This window comes from Lissotriton vulgaris, chromosome 4_1 (genome assembly GCF_964263255.1).
Source record: "Lissotriton vulgaris chromosome 4_1, aLisVul1.2, whole genome shotgun sequence".
Taxonomy (NCBI): Eukaryota; Metazoa; Chordata; class Amphibia; order Caudata; family Salamandridae; genus Lissotriton; species Lissotriton vulgaris.
The window spans coordinates 1,902,610,300-1,902,623,474 of NC_141691.1; the positions used below are offsets into that span (position 1 = coordinate 1,902,610,300).

The window sequence follows — 13,175 nt, forward strand, 5'->3', positions numbered from 1 at the left end:
GATAGATCTTCATACCTTTATGTCAAGGTCCTGGTTGAAGGCACCAAATTAGAAGCTGCACTCCGGGTTATGACAACATTTCTCCTCTCCTAAATTAAGTCCATTGACATGTAGCAAATGTGGCTCCTTCTTTATAATGGTCATGAAAATAATAAGTCCTGTATGAAGATTGTTTGACCCTATCATTGGTGCTCTTTTTATTATGCTAACTTAGATAACTGAGCATATTTTTAGTATGAAACAGCTATGATTCGTTAGTTATCTGAGGAGTCACACTGGGATTGGTGGGATGTCACCACAGATGTGTGCTGCCATTCTTTGGTTACTGTCAAAGCTGCTCTGTGATTGGGTGACCTTTGGCATAGTCATGTTTTGATTGGCTGTTGATTGCTAGCTTATTTTCTATCGTTTTTGGATAGTTTGGAGTGAAAATAATCGGTGCTGTGTTGAAAAAGAGTAACGTTGCTAGAGTACAATGGTACAGAGGGACAGAAGTTACCTGCAGTGAGTATATCTGCACATGAAATGACAATGGACATTGTTTTTATACGCGTACCTGGATTTCTGAAAGGCATGAATGTACCTCTTCTGACAAGGACTTGCAGTTTCCTTTAGAGGATGCCATTAACATTAGAAAGCCAGATTTACCAAGACAAAGTATGAATGATTTAAAGCTATTACCTAAACCTACACAATTTGAAGCATTAAGCAAATTGGATCAGAGGGCGGCAGAACAGGAGGAAAGTAATTCAGGAAGCAGGTGAAGTGTTCATTGAAACACTGTTTGTCAGCAAGTAGAATGGACCAGAGAAATTCTGGAGGGAGAACATAATAGTGGGAGTGACAGTTTTTCCTGCAATATTCATTGAGACAACAAACAGAAGCAAACATGAGGGAGACAGGGAGAAGCGGTGTTGAGAATGGAATTCAGATGTGGACTATACCCTTTTAAATGATCTACTGATGGCACCAGGCACAGGGGAAGGGTTCCGTACTACCTGATGCAGATGCAGCAGGAGATGGTGCAGGTGTACAATCACAGGGATTCATTATGCTTACAGTTGTGAGCGCTCCAGCGAGTACCCCACCTGAGAATTCATTGACAGCTTTGCCGAGTACTAGCATAGATACTGCTGTTATTTCTTCAACTTCAAGTGAGATACATGTTGCTACTCTTACAATTGAATCTACAAAGGAGAGGAATATTAATTTTGGGCTTTTAAACATTGAATTTGAGAACTTTACAGGGAATCATTGACACAGATAGGATATTGTTATACAATGTGGGTTAAATGAGATACCTGCAGAAAGAAGCAGCAAGACAGCAAACTTGGCAAATGATACGCTTGAAAGATTGGCTGTTGAGTGTGAGATTGACATCAAAAGAATGAGAAATGTGCAGAGAAATTATAAAATATATTTGACTAATGATGAAATAAAATAATTGGATTGTATACCCTTATGGGCTCACATTAAGGATTTAGTGGACAAGACATTGGATCTGAGGGATTTGAAGAAATATAGAGAGAGGTTGAAGAAAGGGATTACTGATAAAAAAAGTTTCAGTTGTGGGGAAGAGTAAGGGTGTCTACTAGTGATTGGGAGTTAGAGAACGTTTCAAAGTTTCCCCTGAGAGAAGTACATGAAGAGAATTATGTGCACATGCCTTGGATGTCATCAGATTGTGAGAGGAACCAGGGAAATGGTACAAGAAGGTTTATAGATTGAGAGCGATTTAGTTGATTGCTTGGACTGATTTGAATGCCTTGTTTGAGATTGTTGTTCCCAGTGATTTGTGGTCTGAGTGTAAGGTTTCTATTGCTTGGCCAAATGAGGAACCAGCTAGGGTTGCGCCTATTAATGCTCCTTCTGAGGTGGTTACCGACAAGTGCAGAGAAGCAACAGAACATTTGAAAAAGAAAGTAGCGAAGAAAGAAATCAACTGCTCAATGATTTTTAGATCTACACAAGAGCCGAAAAAGTCAGTGCATGCTTATTATAAAAGTCTTATGCAGATTTTTAAGAAACACATTGGAGTTGGAGCGAAAGAGAAAGATGGCTTTATTTCCACCTTCATTATGGCTTTACATCCAGAGCTCAGATCACATATACAGAATGTGACGTGCTGACAAATTAAATGTATACATTTGATCCTGGAGTATGTCAAATACTGTAAAGATCGGTTTGCTGCGAAGCTGAAAAAGATCACATTGAAGTTGATGGACGCGCAGGCGAAGAAGTATCAGAGAAATGGTCGGAATCAGTTGATGGGTTCAAATTTGGGTTTTGTGTTGCCTGATAAAATTGGAATGAATTTGATGTCTTTAATGCAAGGTGTGAGAATGGGAAATGAGATGGTTCTAATGGAACATCATTAAAGAGGGGTTGTGAATGATTCTGGAATTATTGCAAATATTGACATGATAAAGGAAAGCACGACTTGTCATTTCTGCTATAAAACTGGGCATTGGAATTGAGAATGCAGAATCCACATTGAATCCAGAATGATTTGTCCCTCACATGTAGCGGAATATAAATCAGGTGTAGACACAGTAATTAGCCTCAGCCCAACAAGCTCCTGGAAGAATATGCTAGATCAAGGACAGTTTCTAATGAAAATGTCAATAGTCCCAATGGTGCAAAACATGGGAAACAAAATGGTTTATAGCTCAGGGTACAAACAGCATTCAGTAATTTTGAGTAAGGATTTCCTCAGTTTTTTTCCAGGAAACAATACACAGTGGCGGTACCTGAAGGGGAGGAGCATTTCTTTTTAGGTGTCCTGGAGGTAGACCAAAACGACCCATATAATGATGAAGTCAATGGCTACCAGATTTTTCTTGAAAGATACAGGGGCTGCCTGCTTTTCAGTTTGTTCTGTAGAGGTTCCTAACTACAAGTTACAATCATTAGTAATAAACAGATTGCTAACCATGTTACAGCAGATGATCCTGTTTAAATATGAACAATTCAGAATAATCATCAGTTCTTATTATGTGATTCAAGTCCTGTCAATTTGTTGGGCAGAGACTTGCTTTGCAAGATGAACTGTGTGATTTACTGCACTCTGGATGGTGTAGCAATGGAAAACCAAGATGATGGGTCAGTGTTTAAAATTGAATCACATGATTTAAGAGTTTAGTTGTTTCCAGTCTTCACTAAATATGATTAAGACATACTGTCACAGGATTTCATAGGAAAAGAGATACATCAATAATAAGTACAAAGTCTGTTAGGATAAACATAAACCAAATACAATTTTCTCCAGAATTAAATAGTACAAGCTTTCAAAAGAAACAGAAAAAGGAATGAAGCCCGCAAATTGAGAAAATGAGGAGGCAGGGAATTCTTTAGGAAGTGCTTTGTAGTCTTTGCAACTCTCCTGTGATGGGCATTATGAAACCAAGTGGTAAACAGAAAATTGTGCAGGACATACGAAAAATAAATAAAAGGGATTCCATTTTGTCCAGTGGTACCTAATCCTGCAGTCATTTTGTTTGAGATCCTGACAGATGGAGAATGACATGGTATACAGTCATTGACTCATGCCAAGAGTTCTTCTTCATTCCTCTCCATGAGGAAAGCCAGTATCTATTTACAGACTAATTCCAAAATAATGTTCTTGTTTGCTGATGAATTCCACAGGGGTATAATGAAAGTCCTTCAAATATTCATCAGATCCTAAAGAAAGATTTGGAAAATTTGCAGTTGCCTTGTAACTCTAAGTCAAAAGAAGACTACAAACTTAACATGGTTGCACTGTTAAACCATTTAGCTGACATTGGTCACAAGGTTTCTCTTACAAAGATGCAATATTTTAAAAACAATGTGATTTATCTAGGTTATTACATTAAGAAAGAAGCCAGGAAAGTCTAAAAAAACATGTTTCCGAAATTCTGAAGCTGTGTCTCCCTAACTCCCAGAGGGAGATGAGGGCATTCCTGGGAATCACTGTCTATTGTGGTCAATAATTGTCATACTCTTCCCTGATTGCAAAGCCTTTATTAAGTATTGGACATGACATCCTTGCCATGGTTTTACCCAACTTTGCCTTCAAACTGTAAATTTTTCCTGACTTTGCTGGTCTTAGTAATCTATGCAATAACCAGTGGCAAAGTGAGTGTTTTCCCATTTAATAATCAGTCAGAATCATGTCCATTTGCATGTCGCTCCAATTTTATTTCCAAAACGATAGTTCGATGTCTAATAGAATTAAAGAACAGCCAACACGGGTTACACCCCCGAGGGCCATTATGCTTGGGACTTTCTCAAGGCTTTAGAACTACACAGATTAGTCTCTACACGTTCTTTGTCAAGATAAAATGAGAATACTTTATATATCTGTAGCCACGGGTTGAATCCCCCGAGAAGTTAGTTGGCGTTGAGTTACGCCACCATCACAATGCATAATCATCCAATCTCTTGGATTAAGTGAGTGGCATGGAATTTCTTTGGGCAGTGCTGTTCTCGAATTTACCTTATGAGAAAAAGATTTCACCATGTCAGCTAGACCTTTGCAGTAACCCAGAACAATGTCATCAGTCATTCATACAACTGAAGCTGCAAGAATATAAGGAATGAACCATATGCAAAAGTTGCCTAGAAGAATGTTGGTGAGGCCCATTTCAAGTTATACTTATACTTGAGGCTAACACTGCTGTGAAGTGTCCTGCAGTAAATCCAGACCGCTCACATGAGAGGAGTGAAGGTGGTGGATGAAGAAGTAGTAAAAATAATCACAGATTCACAGAGTCAAGCTTAAGTTTGCAGCGTGGATCCAGAGCTGGAGGGGGTGGGTGATTTAAAAAAAAATTAAACTGATGAAGATGATGAAGTTATAGAAGTGGCTACTGATGAGAGTGAAGATCCTAGTCAAGGTACCGGCGCCAGGGGTCAGTTTCAAGCCCAGGTCAGAGTGACCAGTTGCTACAAAGTCATGAGTGGCAGCAACAAGAAGTAGTCACTGATCCAATTAGTCTAAAATTTAAGTTGAAAATTTGAGTCACAAGAACCCCCAGAGGAAGAAAGCAGTTCACAGTTAATTGAGTGGCTGATGCTGATCAAAGTTTAAGTAAACACATGGAGATGATTGACGGAGTGCTGAAACTTTTCGGACACTGACCCTGTCACATATCTGGGTTGAATCCATCCTGATTCTTTAGCTCACTTCCCCACCCCAGTTCAGACATAGCCATATGCAAATTAGTCTTGACTGTGTGCCTCATGGAAACAGTCCAGTGCGAACTGCCAAGCCATGTCTTACCTGGACCAGAAACTAGCATCCTGGGACCAGTTTCGGAGTAACACCCCTCAACAGCCAGGTTAGCTTTAATCCACTGTTCATCACCACCCCCTTTTCTGAATCGTTTTTGGCAACTATAGGTGTGGCAGGGTATACTCAGACATGAGTCCCTTGCTCACTGCACGATCAGGATTGAAACAAGCAGGGCCGACGACGGCTGAAATGCCAGAAACCGGTCCCCGGAAGCTTGTCTCCTTTCTGGTGAAGAATTGGCTTGGTAGTTTGGTCTGCCCTGTTCCCATGATGCACTGGGCCAGGGACAGACTAATTTGCATATAGCCAGGTTCTGAGCTGGGATGGTGCAGTGAGCTAAATAACGGTGATGGATCAAGCCCTGATCTTTGTACTGGGTAAGAGTGGTCTGCTTAATTCAGACACTCTGTTCATCACCACCCCCTTTTCTGAACAGTAAAAACGTTAGCAAGTACCTGTGAGTTTGCATAACTCACTGATTCCCTAGTAAGGGATCAGATGGGTAGGTGTACTAAGAATGTTAAAGTTTAGGAAAAGCTTCCACCGAAGAACCATGATTTAAAGGAGGCAACAGCCATAGTGGAAAGTATGAAAAAATGTGGGTGCTTGAAATGAGCAAAAGTAAAGGTAAATGCACTTTGGCTCAGGAAAGCACTGTACACGATATAAAAAATGAAATTGACAAAGGTGGGGATGTGAAAAAACATGTTGCTAGTGAGAATTCTAGAAAATATTTCAACAGTGAAAATGCCAGTCTCAAAAGAAATAAGGGCCTGAAATGCTTTAGATATGGAGGTGAGGAACATCTATCCAATAGTTCAGGATGTTTTGTGGAGTTTGCTACATGCACAAACGTGGGAAGAAAGGACACTATGCGTGTCTGGGAACTAAAGGACAAGGGATACATTGTATGAAAGAGGAGAAGAAATTTGTGTTGAGTGTGAGGGAAGGTAAATTAGTGGATGGTGACACGTTGGAGTTGGCTGAATGTGAGATTACAATTGGTGGGAAGAAATTGAAAATGCCAGATGATTCAGGATCACCTTATACCATGGGTGACAATAATCGGGCTATGTTGTTTGGTGGGGAAAACATTAAGTAATTTACACTTGATGTAGACCTGGTGGGCTATGGAGGTGTCAAGATTTATGTACTTGGGTATGTTGTGATGCAAATACAATTCATGGATGGTGAGATTGGGATAGGTGTACGTAGCTAAAATGAACAATAACCTGTTAGAATGGAGACATCAGAGAGATATGGGAATTACTCTGAATCCTAATACACAGAGAAAGTGTTATAACTCTCAACAAAATGGTTACTGGAAGATGCGTGTTCCCAGTTCCCTAAGGTGTTTGGTAGCAACCTAGGGTTGCTGAACAACTATAAACAAAAAATCATTTTGAAAAATGGGGCTGTACCATTTGTATACAAGGTGAGAAAAGTGCCTCACCTGGTGATGGAATACCTTGATCGGGAGTTAAACTAGCTGTTGGAGACTGGAGTGATTTAAGAGATTGAATTATCAGAATAGTTGGCCCCAGTAATTTTAACTCCAAGGTACAACTTCACAACAAATAATTGCATTTCCTCTGCAGTTATTCTGGAGTCAGGCCAAGGCAGGGGAGGCAGGAAATCTATGCACTTCAAAGGGAAACCTCTAGAAGTATGTCCCACTTCACAGGATGCACCATGTATTAATATTGGACCACAGACACTAACTCTTGGACCTGTGGAAGACTCTGCCATGAGGAAAGACTGCTGTGCTGCTGAAAGGACTGCTACTCTGCTGGACTGCTGCCCGAAAGGACTGCTCCCTGCTGTGCTAGCCATATGCATGCTGACCTCTTGCCTGGGTGAGAAGGATTGGATCTACAATCTATACCCAGGACCACAAGAGTGACTCCACGGGCTAGTCTATTGCAACTAGAACTTACACTCTGTAACTGTAAGTTCTACCCTGTTAAGTGGTACCATCCCTGTCCAGGAATTTGGAAGAGGGCTGGAAGTTGCTCTGCCAGGCCATTTCTGTATCCAGCAGAACCGAAGCGTCACCTCTGCTGCACTGTGCAACTCTGAGCAGAACCAACACATTGTCTCAGCTGATTTTACCAGGTGAAGGACTCTGCATTAACACCTTAGCCAGCACCAGCACCAGAACTGCCGCTGCATGAAGCAATACCGATGCAGGCCATCACATTACCCTCTTCTTGTTGACGGCAGCACCAATTACGACACAGGACTTTGCATCGCAAGCCCCGTAGTCTCTTTGGAGGCCGCAGGTCCGCGACGCCTCCTCAGTGCAGGACTCTGCATCGCTAGCTTCCTTCAACAATGGCCTTTTCGACAATGATACAGAGCCCGCATTGCAACCTCACTGCTCCCCGGAACCGATGGATCGCCTTTTCTGCGCAATGCATCCTCGACTCTGGACCTTGCAGTGCTCTTTAACCAGGATTTAAGGTACTCTGTAAAGCGGATCTAACTGGCTCCCTGTAGCCGGTCTGCACTCCAGCTCAGTCAGCCTGCACTTGTGACTGTGTTCAGGGCTGGCACTACCAAATTTCCACAGTTGGTACTTTGCGCTTTTTGGCACTATTTTTAAATATTTAAAATTGCACAGCTCAGTTCTACTGATTAAAGTTTTGTCATTTTATTCTTGTTTTATTTAATACAAATTTACTCAGTTTTTCTAATCTGGTGTGGGATCCTTTTTTTGGTGTGTTTCCACTATGCTTCGGTTTGCTTGTGACGCTACCCTGACAAGGAATGTGGTTTCTGCTAGGAGCAGCATAATTTCTTACACTTGCAGGGAAGCACAACTCATTGAAGCTGAGAAAACTTTGAGAAAACTGGTCAGAGATTTTAAAGTTGTAGCATCAAAATATTGTAGCTCTTCTGCCATGCTATCCAAGCATATTTGCAATAACTTAATGTCATTTTGTACCAACAAAATTGCTACACAAAATTATTGCTACATCTACATCCCCGACCTTAATAAGTCCTTTAATACACAATCGGTCATGAACCTTTACTATCTTTTCCTCAGTCCTGGATATGCTCAAGATCTTGGCATCATTCAAATAATCTGTTGCACTCAATGACATTTTTATTTTGGTCTTCTAGCTCTCACCCATCTAGTTTCTACATTGACTGTGAAATCGCTCAAAAATCCAGGCATGCATATGTACCTCTGCTCCTGAAAAACTTAAACATGAACCTAGATTTCATATCCAACTATGGACTATCTCATTTTTGGTTCAAACGTCGGGACCATGTTCGACCTATCATTTGCTTGGTCACTGAAAGTCAGAAATCTTTCCAAAGAGGATGGCAATTTTTGGGTTTTGAAGTAAGTGAAGATTTGCTCATCCAGTTCAGGTTCTGGTGTAAGGTGTGACAAAGGAAGGATTCTTTACAACAAGAATTGATGTGTTGTCAAATGAGAGATCTGTCTAAATAACTGTCCACATTGATCATAAACAGAAACTATATATAGTGTATGTAAACAAAGAACATTTCTAAGGAAGGTCTGAGAACCAGATATATAAAAAACAAATCTAGTAGGGACTACACAGCTGACCTCCGATCCACTTCCTTACTTCACATATTAAATACACCACCAACAGCCCATGTCCTCCAAAATGAACTTGCAAAAGGCTGAAATTTCACCCATACACCTGCAAATATCCAATGTCAACTCTGTCACCACGGTTACTATGCTGAGAAATGTATAATACTGTTGTAGGAACTATGTTTTTTGTTTGTCATAAACCCACCCTTCGCTATCCCCTATAGTAATGAACTCAATCTTTTCATTATTGTTAACGGCACCCGAATAAGATTGCTGAAAATCACTTCTCCTAGCTCATTTTGCTTAATTACATGGTAGTCCTTGATATAGCTGCCAATGAAATCGTTCTACATGTCCTTAACATGAAAAAAAGATATTGACAGATTAAGAAAGATTCCAACAAGTAAAGTTTGGGTACTCTCTTTTTGAACCCACTTCATTTTCTTGTGACATTCCCCTGATAATGCATTATAATCACCCAATTTCCTGCTATGTAACATCACTTAGTGATTTGCTTACCACACCATATATTTTCTTCTCTTATTATGCTGACTTTAATGTGATATATCTGAGGAGACTAACAACAATCTACTCACTTAGATGACATATATACCTGAAATACAATTGTGAATAGTTGAGTTTAAATTAAAGCTCAATCTACAAAACACTTATTTTCTCTCCTATTTAAAAATGGAATATTGTAATTACATTCTCTGGGACTTGGTCCTAGGAGTGTCACTCCTACAATACTCCTGAGTATCACATTAGATTCCATGCTATATTTTTAGCAAACTGCTGTTAAACCCTGGCCTGACCAAAAGTGCTTGGTAAGTGCTAAAAAATATTATGAATCACAAGACACCTCATTTCTCAAGGTGAAATAAGTCTGGCTATTGTCATCTTAAAAAATTAATATGGAAATAATCTCCTTGCTGAACTCCCTAATATACAACTTACTACTATTAAAACTGTCCTTCACTTACCTGCTCGACTTCTCTCCAATAACAAAATATTTATCATATCACCTTTGTTCTTGGCTTCCTCAAAAGGGTACCTCCCAGAACCAGGATGTATACACAAAATAGTCTGCACAACTTACAAACGTTCTCTGTATTTACACTCCTTAGTATTTGTAACAAACCTTGAAAGATGCTAGTAGAAAGGGTTTAGTGAGAAGCACACCACCTCTTTATATCTAAACCTATCCACTTCACAAAATAGAATACACGTGGTCACACTATATTGGCCTCTCTTTCCTCACAACACTTCAAAAAAGGTATCACCCAAAATAAATACATAAGCTATAGAATGAGTATCATAAAATTGTTTGTAAAGTTAGTACTAGATGTATTACTGCCTGTAACCACAAGGTTGTTGCTCAGGGATTTTGCTTTATGTCGATTAAGGAATCAGTGCCTCCGACTTCATTGCTAATCCTCAGTTTACTCTCTGAGTATAGGTCTTAATGTAAACCTCATTTGGTACCTGTTTTAAAATGAATATGAAATCTCACACAGAGCAGACTTACAACTATCATTTAAATATCTTAATGCATCCTTGATGACTCACAAATAACTAGATTTCCAAGGATCAAATCCAAGTACTCCAATGGATTCTCTGTTAGGAGAAAAAATAGATTCTTGCATGTGAAAACTGTGCAAAATAGGAGAGGGTCTTCTTTTCTCTTCCAACCAGAAAAGGCCCTTACTTCTAGCTATCGAACATGGTTCTTTGAATGTATTTCTAGTGTGGAAAAACACAAGTAAAACATTTGTGAATACCAAGTTTGTCGATGTTACTTACGTTTGTGGTGACTTGACATCCTTTCCATGGTGTCAGACTAACACTGGCAAACAGTCTGCAAAACTGGTGGGTTGTCTCTACTGATATATCATGCCTGTGGGCCAAAATTTCTACTGATCCCTATTTTGGTAATCAGGATCATGGAAATCTTACCAAAGCATCACCATTTTTAGTTGTACTTAAAAGATTAACTTAATTTGGTAATATTTGTAGTTATTAGTTTATTTAGTGAACTTATGCTTCACATTGTTATAACAATACATTATATACCACACATGATCAATTGATTTAGGAAGAGGCTCTTGGTGGACAGTAACAGGTTTAGAGTTAAGACAAACTATATAGTATGGTCAACCTCTTCCAGGGATGAATCTTCTTAGAGTAGAGGTTTCTTGCATACCGAGGTCGTGATCCATCTTACAATCAAGTAACTATGGTCATTTGAATACTGTTTCATCAATTCACTGAGGTACAGGACCATATAGAAAATCCTTTAGAATCTCTAGAGATTCTTTAGCTTTCAGAAAGGGGCTGCGGTGCACACAACTGATTAAGGGATTGCAAGGTGATAACCTATGACATATAAGATGCCACGCTCAGCTCTGAAGGCAGCTGGGAATTTCTTCGGACAGACCATTAACTGTTTGTATCACAATTAAATTCTCAGTTTAGTGCTGAAATATTGCAAATAAAAGGAATTGCTATTACTCAATGTAATGACATTACATTCCTATCTGAGTCAAGAGCAAAAATAGTAAACTTGGATCTTTGAGCCAAAATTTGAAAATGGCCTTCTGTTTTCATGTGCAAAGAGGATTATATGGATTCTCTTAGAAGATTTATAGAGGTGCTTCCCAATCTTTTTGCATGAAAAGGTTTTGGAAAATGCGAATCCCATGTCACATTGAGCACATTAACAGATATCTAATTAGACTAAAACAAGATAAGTATAATCAGTTATTCGTCTATGAGGCTACGGTAAAGTAGGAGAAAAATTAATGTTTTGTAATTTGTATATCTCTTTCAAGTATTTTCGTGGGGGTGGTGTCATATAATTCGGAATCATAATTAAGCTTTGCATGTAAAAACTGTAACAGTAATGTGTCCATTTTCAAGAATAAATCTCTCCAGTTCAGAATTATGAGGACGAAGAAGAAAAATAATTATTATCAAAATGAACATTTTATGAATAAACATCAGTTTTTCCACCTACCAAATTCCCATCACCAACTTCTGACACTGGATCATCCCAATCTGCTTCCAAATGACATCAGCCAAATATTACGACTACAAGCATATATGTGACAAAAGCCACCAAAGACACAACCATCTTCCATGTGTGCTAAAATGTCTTTTAATTGATCAAATAATCACAAACACCTTTACTGAATAGATTGTAGCATACATACCTGTCGTTCCACCTTCACAAATCTTCCTATCATACTTTGGTCTTCAATGTCTGATGCTGATGATTTGGCTACAAATGGCTCATGTCTGGAAAAGAATGACAGGAGATTGACTCATTAGTATTTCTGTGCTGATATGTGGTAAGTGTTATACTCTACACAATCTTTTACTGAGACAATTATTTGAAGTCAATTTCACTACAATCCATTCATCCTCACGGACATCATGTTTAATTGCCTGCTGAAAACCTTGTGGTTTAGCATTCGAGCTTTAACACATCTATTAGTATATTATCATGCTTGGTATGCCGTAACATAACAAATAAAATATTAAGTCACAACCAGTTAAACAATAGATTTTTGGATACTAAGGTTGTTTTGAAGCAAGTCTTCCCTTCTCTTTTTTTTCTCATACATTATAGGGAAATCTATATTTTAACGGTGTTCCCACATTTTGTTTGTTAGGGACATTGATGCTTAGCTCACAAAAAAAGTCAGAAAATTGCCCTCTTTCATTTCTCTGACATATAGTATACATTTCAGACTACTAATGTATTCACAAAGGAGTCCAGAAGAACACCTGAGAAGCTGAGTCACATTTTCTTTGTGAATTATTTTTTATGATCATACAAAATCTTTTCACATGCATTCTGAATGTCACTGTAATTTTTTTATTTTCCTCCATTATCCTCACCAATTTATGGGGTTTTTAATCCTCCTGTCTCTTCTAAACATAATGTTATTCCTGCCTTTGACAGGAGAGATTACCAAACCATGCCTTGAAGGGAAGGGGTCATGCAAGTCTTTGGAAATGCACTCATTTCTGCCTCAGGAATCTCACTCCCAACCCCTGGGACAAAATGTTGTACGTGCAGAAGTATGTGTGCATAACTATTTTTATAGATGTGAATTAAGATTTTCAGAAACTTCGAGAAAATGGGTCATTAGTTGGGGAGGATATGAGCCCTTCTCATGCAATAGGCCCAAAATGCAATCAAGTCCAACATACAAGTTAAAAAAATAAACCGGGGCTCAACCCTAGGTAATTATGGCACAGAGCAGATAGACAAAGTGTGTGTATTATTTAGCGGTACAAAAACAATTAAATAGTCAAACC

At 39.0% G+C, this 13,175-nt stretch overlaps 1 protein-coding gene across 1 annotated transcript in view; it reads right to left on the reverse strand.

Moving 5' to 3' along the window:
• The window catches only part of KCNQ3 (potassium voltage-gated channel subfamily Q member 3), a 751,198-nt gene that overhangs the window by 12,147 nt on the left and 725,876 nt on the right, over window positions 1–13,175 (reverse strand). Inside the window, exon 14 of the mRNA XM_086966229.1 lies at window positions 12,062–12,146. Coding sequence (XP_086822355.1) covers window positions 12,062–12,146 — 85 coding nt within the window. The remainder of the gene's footprint in view (window positions 1–12,061; window positions 12,147–13,175) is intronic.